A 13514-nucleotide genomic window follows, 5' to 3' on the forward strand; every position below is an offset into this window, starting at 1 on the left:
TTTTTTTTTTTTTTTTGCTTTGTGTATTTAGCATTTTACACCCAAAGAGAGATCTATGAACGGGAAAGCGACGAAGGCAAAGGAAGATGCTTCAAAGGGTGAGATATTTTAATTTCACTTCACTTCACGCAAAACACGATCAGGATAATAAATTCCATAATATGAATTTCGAGTAAGCTACCAGCCATTGTAAACCATCACAAAGAGGGTCGATTTCTTAATCATTTTGTTAACTGAGCGTCATCGCTTGTATCGTGTCATGGGTGATGGGCAGTAATAGATCAGTGTTTTGTATCGCTGAAAAACATATTTAAAAATCTATCAGTCTTTGTCGACTTTATCATTAATTTCAGAATAATCTGAAGGGGAGGTTTTTCACTTAATGTATGTTAAGCATATCTACGCGCACAGCTGAAAAACCAATTTGCCGTTTGCAAGGCGCGGTCACTTTAACTCCGTACGCTGTTATGGGAGTCGTAATATTTGCTCCCCTCTCATTTTCTCCCCAGATAAACACATCCATTAAAATATGCTAATTTACATTGTTCTGATGCAAAGAAAAGGGTTTCTGTACGATTAGTGTGTAGTTACAATCAAACCACTACCATTATTCGTTTCTTATGGGCAAAGGAGTTAGACAGTCCCACGGAAGCTTCGGTTTCAGGATCGTAATAGTAGGCTGGGTACCTGTTACCATGGAGACAAAGAGGAGGCGATGTAGCCCCTTTTAATAACATTTCTTTTTCCTCAGTATTTTTCAGGATCACTTTTCAAAAAATAAGGAAAAAATGATGTGATATATGATCATGTGATCTTCAGTCCCTTGTATAAACTGTCTTGGATGTCTTAAGTCTTTAGTGTGTTTCCTTCTCTCTCTCTCTCTCTCTCTCTCTCTCTCTCTCTCTCTCTCTCTCTCTCTCTCTCTCCCTCTCTCTCTTTGTGTGTTCGTGTGTGTGTGTGTGTGTATGCACACTTGCTCACACTGGTTAGATCAGAGGTCACAGTATCCTGGAAACGGTAAGGGAGCATTTGGGGAGGATTGTGTTGAAGCTTATGTCTGTATAAACATAAACTCATTAAAGAGTTATGTGCTGTTCTAAAGTAGAGTACAAAGTGCAGCTTATGGAAGTCAGGTTAATTAATTTAAATATATCTTGCCCTAGAATAGAGACTTTAAATTACTTTTCATGGATGGAGAGATTTGTGCTCCATATGGTGCAGCCAAGTTCAGCACTCCCATCATCTGTTGTAGCTTGTCCCCAGAGCACAAAAGCATCAAATGCTCCTTTCTAAGAGTGAATGGAATGTTGGGAGTGTTTCATTTTGTAGGCTTTCAAATTTTTGTATTAAAGCACTCTAGAGATCACGACATTTGATTTGACAATTAAAATTGTTTCTTAACAAATTGTTTCTCAATTTAGCAGAATTTAGTTGTTGTTTTTTTTAACCCATCTAGCACTCATTAATTTTTGCCAGGACTTGTGGCTCAGATGATCACAGATCAACATATGTAGCTAAATCAGATCACTGACCTATTTTCATAGTGAGTGTAAAGCCATGGTCAGATATCTCTGTGTTCTGTAGAGTATTCCTTGATAGGAAGGTTTTTGGTCTGTCCCAAAGCATAAATTCGTGTTTTATTGCTTTGCTTAGTTTTAGATTTCTGCTGTATTTTATGAAATAAAGTCTCACAGAGCAGAGAGAACAATCCACATAGACAGTAAATATCTCTAAGGCTGACAGAGCTGTAAATTTTGACTGCAAGTTTGGCATTTTTTGCAGATCAGCGCAGGCTTTTTGTTTGTTTGTTTTTAGAAGCAAAAATCTCTTATGAAACAGCCGCAGAAAATTTGCTCGACTTTTTGAAACAAAACCACATGACAGTGCTATTGAGAGGTTAATAGTTTGCTCTGAGAACCTGATCATAAAAGACACAGTATGTATTAAAACAAAAATGATAGTTCAATGAAAATATACAGAATTGGGCAAACTAGTGCAGCAATAAAGTGCAATATTTATAATATTGCAGATGTGACCTCAGAATATCTCATAGGATGCATACTTTTGGTGATAATATGAAACCACTCTGGCAAAAATGGTGTGCTGTCAATACTGGGGTAATTCAGGAATTTTTTTCTGTGAGGATAGAACACTGCTTTATAGTGCTTTGCTGGAATGTTACTGTTGTCACCCTCCTGTGTCTTTGGGAGGGATGAAAATTGATAATGGTCAGCGTTTTTAGTTTCCATGGTGATCTGATCACATTAGTGTTTCTATTGTAGTTGTAGGGTTTTTTTTAACGGGGGAGGGGGCACTTTGTCATTTTTTCTACACAGTTTCTGTCATCCTGCTTAACAACATTTGGCCACTAGGTGTCAGTACTTGCTTTACAAAGTGAGGGAGGTTTATGGATTCAGTTATTAAAAGCACTTGAGGCAAACTGCAATTACAACTGCTTTGCTGTAACATTTTTGCCTGCCATTTTCATTTACCCTGTTGGAATTTATTTTACATGTCCACAGGCAAAGCTCGGGACTAAAACTGAATGAATGTATGTATGAATGTATGAGTGAGTGAATGAGTGAATGAATGAGTGAATGAATGAACAAATCCCATGATTCAGTTTGATTATTATTTCATCGCCAAAACAAACCAGTTTCGCAAAGAACAGGGAGGCTGTATAATTTCCCAGTGCTGTCAGTTCAGATACTGATGGATGAATATCAGTTTACCGGGAGCTATTGCTTGGGGTTAAGCCAGAGAGACTTTTCGTTCTGTTTTACTGTTGTCCTAGATATCAATCTCCCTGGACAGTTAGGAATATCTGATTTGGTTCTGAAGTCATATTCCACATAAGTAATTTAGACCATATTTTTCACTCCATGGACTGGAATACACAATTGGTGAATGGGTACAGTAAACCTTTCCATTGTGAATGAGTTGATTGCTAAGCCTCACAATAATGTAACACTCCAGCTGGCTTTTGTTCAATACTTCAGTTATAATGCAAAGAGTTATGGAGCGGAATATGTTCCATTTTCTCTCATTTTGCTCCTCCTGGGCTCTTTTTCCAAGCGGAGGTTTAACTAGAGTGGCTGCCAAAATCGTTTTGTCATGTTTATAAGTATAATTGAATAAAATCCTTTCGGTCCATAGATGTCATCTGTCAGACTGTCATATTATAGTTTTGTTCCTGGACACATGCCAGCATGCACAGGGTTTATTCAGTCCACACCTTGAACTTTCTCACCGGAATCTGTCTTTTGAAGTTAGGACTTTTGCAGAGCAGGTTTTTAACATACTCTGTGGTGCTGTGTTGGACAGTTCAAGTGTGTGTGTGTGTGTGTGTGTGTATGCGTGCATACGTGTGTGTGTGTGTTTGTTGGGCTGAGCTCCTCAATTCAAGAATGATCCATTTATAAGGATGTTGTGTCATGCCAAGTAACATTCATGCTTTGAGAACATTTGTTATTCTATCATGATTATCAGACAGTTTCAGTGCAAAAAATATCATCACAGGTACCATGGAATATGTTATCTTGCGGGAGGACTCCAGACTGTCTATGGATGTATGGGAAAAAGAGCAGTCTTTTCACATTAAGTGCCGTGATATCTTATGCTGTCCGCTGTGGCGAATCATTCTCAGGGAGAGCCAGATTCCGGAAGGTTTGTCTGAACAATCGATATGTTTCGCCCTTTGGGTTTCTCTATGTGAATTTGCCCTTGCTCAAACATGACGGCCCCTTTGTCACTTTTAAACTGCCGAAAAAAAGGGAGATTTCCTCACTCTAACTGCTCCTACTGCTTGTCAACTGGCATGACACCTGAAACTAGAACAGCATCTGCACCAGTCCTGTGCTCCGCCTTCTGTATGGTCACTGCAACACAGATGTGTAAAACATCTGGCCTTTCACTCGCATCATCACAGTTTTTAGATTGGCACTGTATATTGTAGAGGATATGAATCAATATCACCTTCACTGTTTTCTATGCACCTGAAGAAAATTTACTGCTTTACTTCTGGTTTTTTGTTTCTTCTGCAGGATTTGTTCATTGTTGATGCGGGGTCCCTGAGACAAATAATACTTTAGTTAGAGTAATACCCTAACCATTGTCAGTGTGTTGCAGCTCCACTCCAAGGGGACAGAGGAATGTTGGATTCCCTGAATGGCTGGATTTTTCTTATGTACTTCAGCATTAAAGAAGTGGGATGATCCATTTCTGACAATACAGTGTTGGATGTATTTGGCTGTATAATTGACTGGATTTAAATCACAGTACACTTCTCCAGACTAGACATTGAAGTACAAAGACATAAGAAACCACAGCTGTCTGTGTTATCCAGCAACTGTCCAATTTACCAACACTGTAACTTATGAATTACGCATGAATAATAGTATGAATTATAGAATTATTATTTCACCAGAGATAGAAGCATACAAAGAGTAATGCATGTACTGAAACCACTAACTGATCTATGGCTACATAAACAAAATATCATAAACAAACATAATGACAAAGTAATACGAAATATATGAAATGACATTTAAATACTTGTGTTTATATATTACACACTGACAGAAAACAGATATAAAATTCATAGAGTTCTAATGTGCCCTTTTTTCATCTTTAAATTTGTATAGCAGCATCTAGTGGTACAGCAGGGTAAAACTCAAACAAAACAAAGGGTGGGGTCATTTTTCTGTGCATGGTGCATGAATGGTCTGCTCAGAGAGAGAAGTTAAAATGCCATGTATTTTGAAGTGTTAGACCGAGTGACTAATTATATTTTCACAGTAATCCGCATTGAATAGTTTGTATAATCTTTAGAATAGCCGCTTAAAAAATTAATTTGGATACTGGATTTATCAATAGATATAGTTATCATGAATTTTAAATCTTAGCTGAAGTTTTGAATTTTCTTTTCAAATTTACAAAAAAAGGTTTTCTTCTTTATGTTTTGAAGCCTCTTTCCCTGCCAAAAAAAAAAAAAGCCGTTAACTATGACAAAAGCAACAGCTACCGAGCGAGGCAAAGACAGCTGATGGACTAACTCGTTGAGCGCGGCGCACGCAGTGGCTTAAAAGAAAAGAAAGAAAAATTCACCAACTACCTTGACAAATGTTTTTTTTTTCCAATATAAGTCCAAACAGCAGCTGGTTGTAAAAAAAAACCCAGCAACGGTTGGTTTTTACAACCTTATGAAACTGATAACCAAATTATTCAGTCTCAGAACAGGAAAGCAGATCAGGATAATTCGATTCTTTGTATTTAAAACAAGAGTCCTTCCTCATTACGCCTATATTACATTAGTTTCTCAGAATATGATGGCCTTGCGAAGTGAAGTAGCCTGTATTGTTTTTGCCTTTCTCCTCCTTTACACACACAGACTCAGGATCAGGATGTTTGAAAGATGTTGGCGAACTTCCAACACTAGGGAGGTTTGTGGAGCAGTCAGACCTGCCTGTGGTATTTAAGGCAATGGTCAATCCATTAATTATTTTCCGAGAAGAAAGCTACTTCGAAACGATCAATTCTCAGTGGTTTATTTCATTGCTTGTTCTTAAACTTTGGACAGTTTTGAATCACGAACGGCGCATTGCCCAACAAATCAAGACCGCTGCAGCCAGCCTTGGATTTTGGCCTATTCTAAACGGCCTGTTGGTCAGGGTTTCCCTCGCTTTTCAGCGCTTGGTGGATAACCGTTGTAGATGTCTGAGTTGGCCAGATCAGCGATGCCATCAAATGAATCATTAATGAGCTTCTCTAAATTCATAATGGCCTGTGACTAATGCCCGATAATGATCTGGTATCACCAACATGCAGACGGATTTAATGGATGGAGTACACAGGGGATTTGGTTCAAATTCTGAAACATCCTCTCTCGCTCATTGTTCACATTGGAGAAGTATCCGAAAACATACCCTAAAAGACTCAACGCGTGCAAACTGTGAGGCATGGCTTTTCCGTTAAGAAGATCAACATCAGGTACAACTTGTGCTTTCTTCAACTGTCGAGAATTGTGATAACACTGGATATCACGTATTAAAGTGAACGTTTATTCGTATAGCAAACAAATATGTCCCTGAGAGCAATAGAATCAATTACGTTAATCAGGTATTTCGACCTGTTAAGTTGGTCTTATGTAGAAGGCGTGGTTTATTCGCTTAGCTTTTATCACGTTCTCTGTCCAAGGTGCTGACAGTTGAACACGTCTTAGCTTTTAAACGTTGTGCTCGTGTCGAGCGTGCACACGAACCCAGTAGTCTAGTACTGCATAATAGACCAAACTTTGCTACTTCAGTACAGGCTGTTAAACGGCCCTTTAATTAGCAGGCTTTAGTCAATATTTTGCGAGAGAGTCATTTAACGACTTTTCACCGTTTTTTTTATTACCGCAGATGGCGCAGTCGAACTTTTCCTCATTTATCCAGAAAGTATGGTGAAAACGTATTATGTAACTGAGGAGCACGCCAATCAGGCGGCTTAGTTGTTGCGGTGCAGTACGTTTCTGTGGTGTTCATTTGTTTATTTGTTTAATGATGCTTTTCCGTATCCCTGTTTCTCTCACTAAGAGAAGCGAAGCGAATTATTCCTGAAATATGCGGATTTTCTGATAACTGCAAAATGTGGAATCGATCCGCCTGCAGTTGGCGCCACATGTTGTGCCTCAGGCATTCAACATGTACAGCTGAAAACATTTACAGTATAAGTTTACTGGTGTGTTGTATTCCTGCCGTCAGTATGGTATTTAGAGTCGTGAATTAGGAGGTTTATCTAAATAATTTTATAATTCATTAAGTATTTATTAAAACACTATTTATTCTCTTTGTTTCGAAAAAACTGAGAGATCAAGTATGGATGACTAAAATTTTGGATGTTAATTCCCCAGTAGTCCACTACCGGGGAGTCTGTTACATTGTTTATCCGTGATGCCCTCTTGAAAACCACAATCACGTTTTTGGCTGCCTGTCACCAAGCCCACTTCAGCGCTGCTGCAGGAGCAACTGTGAGCAGAATAAGGCTGACTGTCTGCAGCAGAGAGCGGGCCGTGCAACATAGTCTCTAACGGAAAGAAGAAGCGAGAGTCAGAGGACTGGTGAATGGTTTTCTTTTTCACACTTTACCGGGATCATATTGTGGACATCGAATTGCCAAATCTGACTCTTTGAAATTCTGAACTGTCAAGGGAATTTACTTTCCGTCTGCATTACCTCTGAATTTCCCCTACCAAAAATTTGGGCGGTCTTGTGGGACCGGGATCAGTCAGTTGATTGCCTTATGCAGATCCTCACTGCTGTTTTTCTGAAAACATCTGCAGCGTTAGACAGACGAAGCAAATGGAAGAACGCATAAACCTGCAGCCTATTCCGAAAGATTAGCTCAACTTGTCTCATTATGATAAAGGGACGTGGATGACGGAGAACGTGCAAATGTGCAGTCACACCTCTCTCTCTCTCTCTCTCTCTCTCTCTCTCTCTCTCCCTCTTTTTCTCTCCTCACGAATGCGAGGTGTAGTTAATTATTTTCAAGCCGCTCTGTGTTAACAGGTGCTCCAAGTGACATTTCATTTTTGAATTCGTCTGTTGCTTAGGTGGGGTCTGCCATAGAATCGTTATACTGACATTTTTTGAAAATATGATAATCCAACATGATAATATCCACGTGTTTTGCATTTATCTTTTGCAAACGTGGTGCGTTTAAAATCTGTATAAGGAAACGTCCTCTGGAAAACAGATTCTCTCTTGGGCATAAAAGGAATTGCTGTTCTTGGATCTTAATTTTTGGAGGAGCTCCGTCATGCCAAAGGGCAGAAATAAAATCTGAACTGCTGAGTTGTTTAAAGCAAATGTTTGAATGAAGTCTTTTTTGAATATGCCGAATCCAGTATCGAAAGGGAAGGGACCACTGAATGACTCTACGACGCATTGACATGGATCATTGTTGTTTGTGAGATTAATCATGAGCAAAACAGGAATTCAATACACATCTTCTTGTTTTTGGTGGGTGAAGGAGGTAGAATTTTAATCTGGGACGTGTTGTCATACCAAACCGCCAAACTGGCTACCGCCGCAGCGATCGCCAGCTCCCTCATACGGCAGAAGAGGCAGGCGAGGGAGCGAGAGAAGGCGAATGCCTGCCGTGGCTCGAGCAGCCCCAATAAAAGCATAGGCGCGTGCGAAAAACCCAGCAGGCTCAACTTGTTCTCACGCGTCAAACTCTTCGGCTCAAAGAAACGAAAGAGAAGACGACCAGGTCTGATGTTGAGCGTGTTCTTTTTTTATCTATTAGACTCAACTCAGAAGCAATCACCACCACCATCATCCTCATCATAATCATCATCATCATCATCATCATCATCATCATCGTACCTACCACCACCAACAGAGACCACATCAACATCATAAACATCTGCGAAGTTGAACTGACCAGTGTTATTTTTATAATGCATTGTGTAATTTTAATATTGTTATTTAAAATCTGTTGTTTCTGAGCATCATTCCACTCTGAAATGGATCTACTGAGCTAAAGCTGTTAACAGTACAAGAATTAACATTGCCTTCCATCAGGTTAAAAAAAAAAAAGAAAGAAAGAAAGAAAAAGAAAAACAAAACAGAAAAACAAGGTTAGTTCGTCTATTTATCACGACACAGACATCTGTGGTTAGCTTTCTAAAAGGATCTAATAACAATGTAAATGCTCTATACATAATCAGCTTTTTGGCCAACACTGGTTGAGCCTGCTGTAAATTTGACTCTAACTAAATTTAAGCTCTAACATATTTCTGAGGCTGATGAGTCATAGGCAATATACAGTGATAAAACAGTAAGGATTGCTTATGTGTTTGTGTCAACAGTATGTGAACACAGTTTTCAATGAGGAAGTTTAAACACTGTTGAGAGCCAGGGTGGATATTATAGTGGAGCTTTGCTGACATTTCAGAAATGCAAATGCAGATAAAATTTAGGACGTAGTGAGACATTTCAGAAATGCAAATACAGATAAAATTTAGGACTTAATGAAACAGGACTTGCACATTTACATAAGTTGGGGGGAATCAGTCCCTGAACTGTGTGACAATTTGGGGGTCTTTGGTCAGTATAACCTATGAGTCAACATAAGAAAGACAGATCCATCACTAGACCTCTTTTCATATGAAATAGATTAAATCTAATGTAGTGCAACAACCCTAATGCTGACGTAGATGTGTACTGTTAATAAATGATCTGTCAACTTGTCAGTTAAGTATTCAAGCATTCAAAAGATATAGTTTTACCATAACATGGCTGAAAGAGGCTGTTGTGGAAGATTTCCTTGTCATTTAAATGAATAAGAGGAAATGAACGCTGTCAATTAAAAGATTTCTGTCCCTGTATTTATATTTCCCTCTTAGATCTTGGTCTTGCAGATATTGCCTTTAATAAAAACCATTTGGGTTACTTGAAACCTCTGACAAATGGATCTGTTTTTCTTCCATGTGATTCGGCCATGCGGTTCGAGGGGTTAATGCTTCAAATTGAGTTTAGTCTGGGTTTTTCATTATTAGAGATGGATTTTGAATTGTTCTGCTGCCAATAGCAAATGGCACCAGACGATTGTTTGTTTAGCTAAGACAAATAAGGTCAAATTAACATCGAAGACAAACGCAATGAAAACGACGCGAAATTAAATGGTGCTGTTTGGGGGTTTTTTGTTGTTGTTGTTGTTGTTGTTGTCGTTCTTCTTCTCAGTCTTCCAACCAACCTTTGAATAATCTGGCAGTAAATACTGATGCACGAAGCCTGAATCACTCATAACCTCACATTCTTTCACTTTTCACAATCTATTGATCAAATCAAACCCTGTGTGTTCCCCTTCGTGAACTGTTCCTCCTTTGAACCTGCCATGTGTTCTTATGGGTTATTCCTCTGTTCTCTTTACTGTGCATTCCTGCTATTGCATGTCTAGCGCCCCCCCACCAGGTAGCCCACTCCCATTCCTCTCATCTCCAGTGCTCTTACCTCCACAGAGCCCCAGCTGAAGGGGATAGTCACTAAGCTGCACAGCCGACAGGGTTTCCATCTCCAGCTCCAGGCAGATGGAACCATTGATGGTACAAAGGAGGAGGACAGTAGCTACGGTGTGTAAATGGAGTGAATGAAAAAAAAAAAAGCTATCATAGATGCTCAGAATGTCTGTTTTTCTGTTTTCGTTCTTGTTTACTCAAGTACCCCTCCCTACGTCTCTCTGTCTCACAGCTATATTCAACCTCATTCCGGTCGGGCTTCGGGTCGTGGCCATTCAGGGTGTGCAGACCAAACTCTATCTGGCGATGAACAATGAGGGTTACTTGTACACCTCAGTAAGTTCTGCGTTCCTGACATTAAAGTGAGCAACCCATTGTCCTGAATGTCTGTGATCTTGGTCCAAAAGCACACTGTGTGCTCACTGGATGAGCTGCTGAATGCTCATGAGTTTGGTTCCCTTCCCTGATTTGTGTTCCTTCCGATGTGCACTTCCAGCTATGAATATCAGTAATTACTTCATGCATGTTTTTTAATGTTTCAGATGGGGTTTTTTTTTGATGCAGACACACACACACACACACACACACACATCATACGAATTGCAAACATCTAGAGAAGTTACCGCATCGTCATAATTTTCACTGTTTCTAAGCATTTTTTTTTATGCTGTGTGCAATAGGTGCTCTGTATTATTAAAAACTGGTGAATTCACAAACAAAGTCTAATGGATATCTGCTTTTTTGACAGCCCCCACCGCTTCCACCCACTTCGTTGATTAAATCTGTTATGACATAATGAATAATTTAGCACTGTGCCAATAAGTGCTCCCGTCATTTCAAAACGGACATTTCCAGCAACGTTCCCGGCGTTGGACGGAACCCTGAGTAACCTTAAGTCACGACAGTGCGCTACACCCGTCAACTTTTTCATAAAACGCAATAAGGGCACATGTCAGTGTATATTTTCTGTATTATGTGCTGTAAATTAAACGTTGCTGGTTCCCGTAAAGGAAGATTGCTGACACTGTTCTAATTTCTTAGAAAACGGGCCAACAATGGTTTCTGTGTGTGTGTGTGTGTGTGTGTGTGTGTGTGTGTGTGTGTGCGTGCGTGCGTGCGTGCACGTCTAGGAGGCAGTATGTGTGTATATGTGTGTTTGTTCGTGACAGTGCATGTCTGTCCTTGTTCTCATTTGTGAGAGGTTATTTTCTTGAGGATAGATATATTGATTGAAGGAATGGGTGAAAGTGTTTCTGGCCAGCATCAGTTTAAAAGCAATCAGCTTTGCACCACAAACTCTTAGAGTTCTAAAGATGATTCATGACTCTGGTTAGGGAAGTTATCAGACGTTTCTGAGATTTTTCAGTGTATTTTATGTGCAAATCAGAATTCACTTTAACCTGTTAATAAGTGCTTTATTTGTGTGTGTGCATCTCTGTCGCGTACATTCAAGCACAACCCTCTGTACGCACACAAGCAGTGCTGAGGTATTGTAATACAGAAAAGGTGGACAACTTCTGATTAAAATTCTCTGTCTGTCTGTCTCTTTCTCCTCTCTCTCTCTCTCTCTCTCTCTCTCCCTCTCCCTCTTTCTCTCCGTGTCTCTCCTTAAATCTCCTAGGAACATTTTACACCAGAGTGCAAATTTAAGGAGTCGGTGTTTGAGAACTATTATGTGACCTACTCCTCCATGATCTACCGTCAGCAGCAGTCAGGACGTGGGTGGTACCTGGGACTGAATAAAGAGGGCCAAATCATGAAGGGGAACCATGTGAAGAAGAACAAGCCAGCAGCGCATTTCATCCCCAAACCTTTAAAAGGTACATATGTGTCGACAAGAACACCCCGAAACATATGTCATGGAACTGAATGATGCACATGCGGCATTCTTTACAATTGTTCATGTACTTTGGTGTCTTTTTTCACCCAAAGCCCGTGTGTATGTTGTATAAAAAGTTTTGAAGGCAACGTCGTTCACTTTTCTATGAGCATTTATGTTTTTTTCATTGCTATGAACCCATAAGGTGTCTTGTCTCTTTGTCAGCCAGTTTAGGGCAGCTGGAATATAGACTTATGAAATGAATACAGCAAGAAGACAAATTATTCTTCATTGCTATTGGCTCTTTTTTCTTCAAATATACCCTTATGCTCCCATATATATATATGTGTGTGTGTGTGTGTGTGTGTGTGTGTGTGTGTGTGTGTGTGTGTGTGTGTGTGTGTGCGTGTGTGTGTGTGTGTATATGGGTGTGTGTGTGTGTGTGCATGTATGTATGTATGTGTGTATATATATACATATATCACATTTACTTTCATTTGTTTGATTTTGTTTGATTTTTTTTTCACCCCCTCGAGAGGAATCTAATGATTTTCTATCTGTTTCTCTCCCTCTCCTGCAGTTGCTATGTACCGAGAGCCTTCCCTGCACGACCTTACTGAGTTCTCACGTTCGGGCAGTGGCACGCCCACCAAAAGCCGAAGCGCATCGGCTATGCTTAACGGTGGCAAGACGCTGAGCCAGAACGAGTCCACGTAACCGTGGGGACACGGTCTCCGTCCGCAGCTCTGACACGCTGACTTTTCCCGTTAACGGATCGGCACAAGGCGTGAGAGGACGACAAAAAAAAAGGCTAGGTTAGCAGGTGTTTCCCCCTACATCACTGTGATGACGCGCAAGTACGACACAAAAACAAAAACAAAAACAAAACTGACGTCTACAATCTTCTGCGGGTTAACCTCGTCAAAGTCAAGCCATTCTGTCGCCGCTCTGGGTTTTTTTTTTGTTGTTGTTTTTTTCTTTTCCTTTTAGGGTTCTCTTTCTTGGATTACCCTGTTATCATGTGTAGCATACTAAATGTGCTTCTCTCTCTCTCTCTCTCTCTCTCTCTCTCTCTCTCTGTCTCTCTCTCTCTCTCTCTCTCTCTCTGTCTCTCTCTTAAGCCTTTACTCAAGACGTTATTTCTCTCAAGGCTTTGTCACCGTATCTTCTAGTGAAACAGTTGTTTTGTGTTTTCCTTCATGGCTTCCTCCTGAGAGATAAGAGGCAGACTGTTCTCTTGTTTGTTTGTATCATTTTTGTTGGGGGGGGGGGGGGGGGGGGGGCGGGCGCTACAGCATGAGAAAAGCTGTGTTGTACAATGCCAGTGTGCAGACTCAAAGGTTTATTATTTTGGGGCCGGGGTGTGCGGGGGGTTTGACGTCGGTCAGTCAAACCAGTCTTTCAGTAGCTAACTGTAGCACCTCTTCAGTCTTGTATGCTTTTAAGGAAAAATCTTTCTTCCTTTTCCTTACACACTCTTCCATCCTGTTCTTAAAACTGGCTTAGGGTTTTGTTTCAGCACACCAAAGAAGTCTCTTTGTCTTTTTCAACTGAGGTGAGTGAAAAAAAACAATGGTTTTATTTCAATTCAACTTAAGGTTGGTAGAAAGAGAGACAGAATATCATTCATTTAAATTCCATTTATTTAGGGGATGTGAATGCTATTATATGTTAATCCCTGCTTGTTCT

At 40.0% G+C, this 13514-nt stretch overlaps 1 protein-coding gene across 2 annotated transcripts; it reads left to right on the top strand.

The window, feature by feature from the left end:
* Window positions 1-55: 55 nt before the first annotated feature.
* Window positions 56-12542, top strand: fgf13b (fibroblast growth factor 13b). 2 transcript variants are annotated; one of them, XM_030792616.1, is made up of 5 exons: window positions 56-98; window positions 10010-10120; window positions 10239-10342; window positions 11628-11826; window positions 12406-12542. In XM_030792616.1, the coding sequence occupies exons 1-5, from the start codon at window positions 56-58 to the stop codon at window positions 12540-12542; spliced, it is 594 nt and encodes a 197-aa protein (XP_030648476.1). The 2 variants fall into 2 exon arrangements, with proteins under 2 accessions (XP_030648476.1, XP_030648477.1); XM_030792617.1 differs by lacking the exon at window positions 56-98 and adding an exon at window positions 5958-5988.
* The last annotated feature ends 972 nt before the right edge of the window (window positions 12543-13514 follow it).

The sequence above is a fragment of the Chanos chanos genome, chromosome 15, assembly GCF_902362185.1.
Source record: "Chanos chanos chromosome 15, fChaCha1.1, whole genome shotgun sequence".
In the NCBI taxonomy this organism is placed as follows: domain Eukaryota; kingdom Metazoa; phylum Chordata; class Actinopteri; order Gonorynchiformes; family Chanidae; genus Chanos; species Chanos chanos.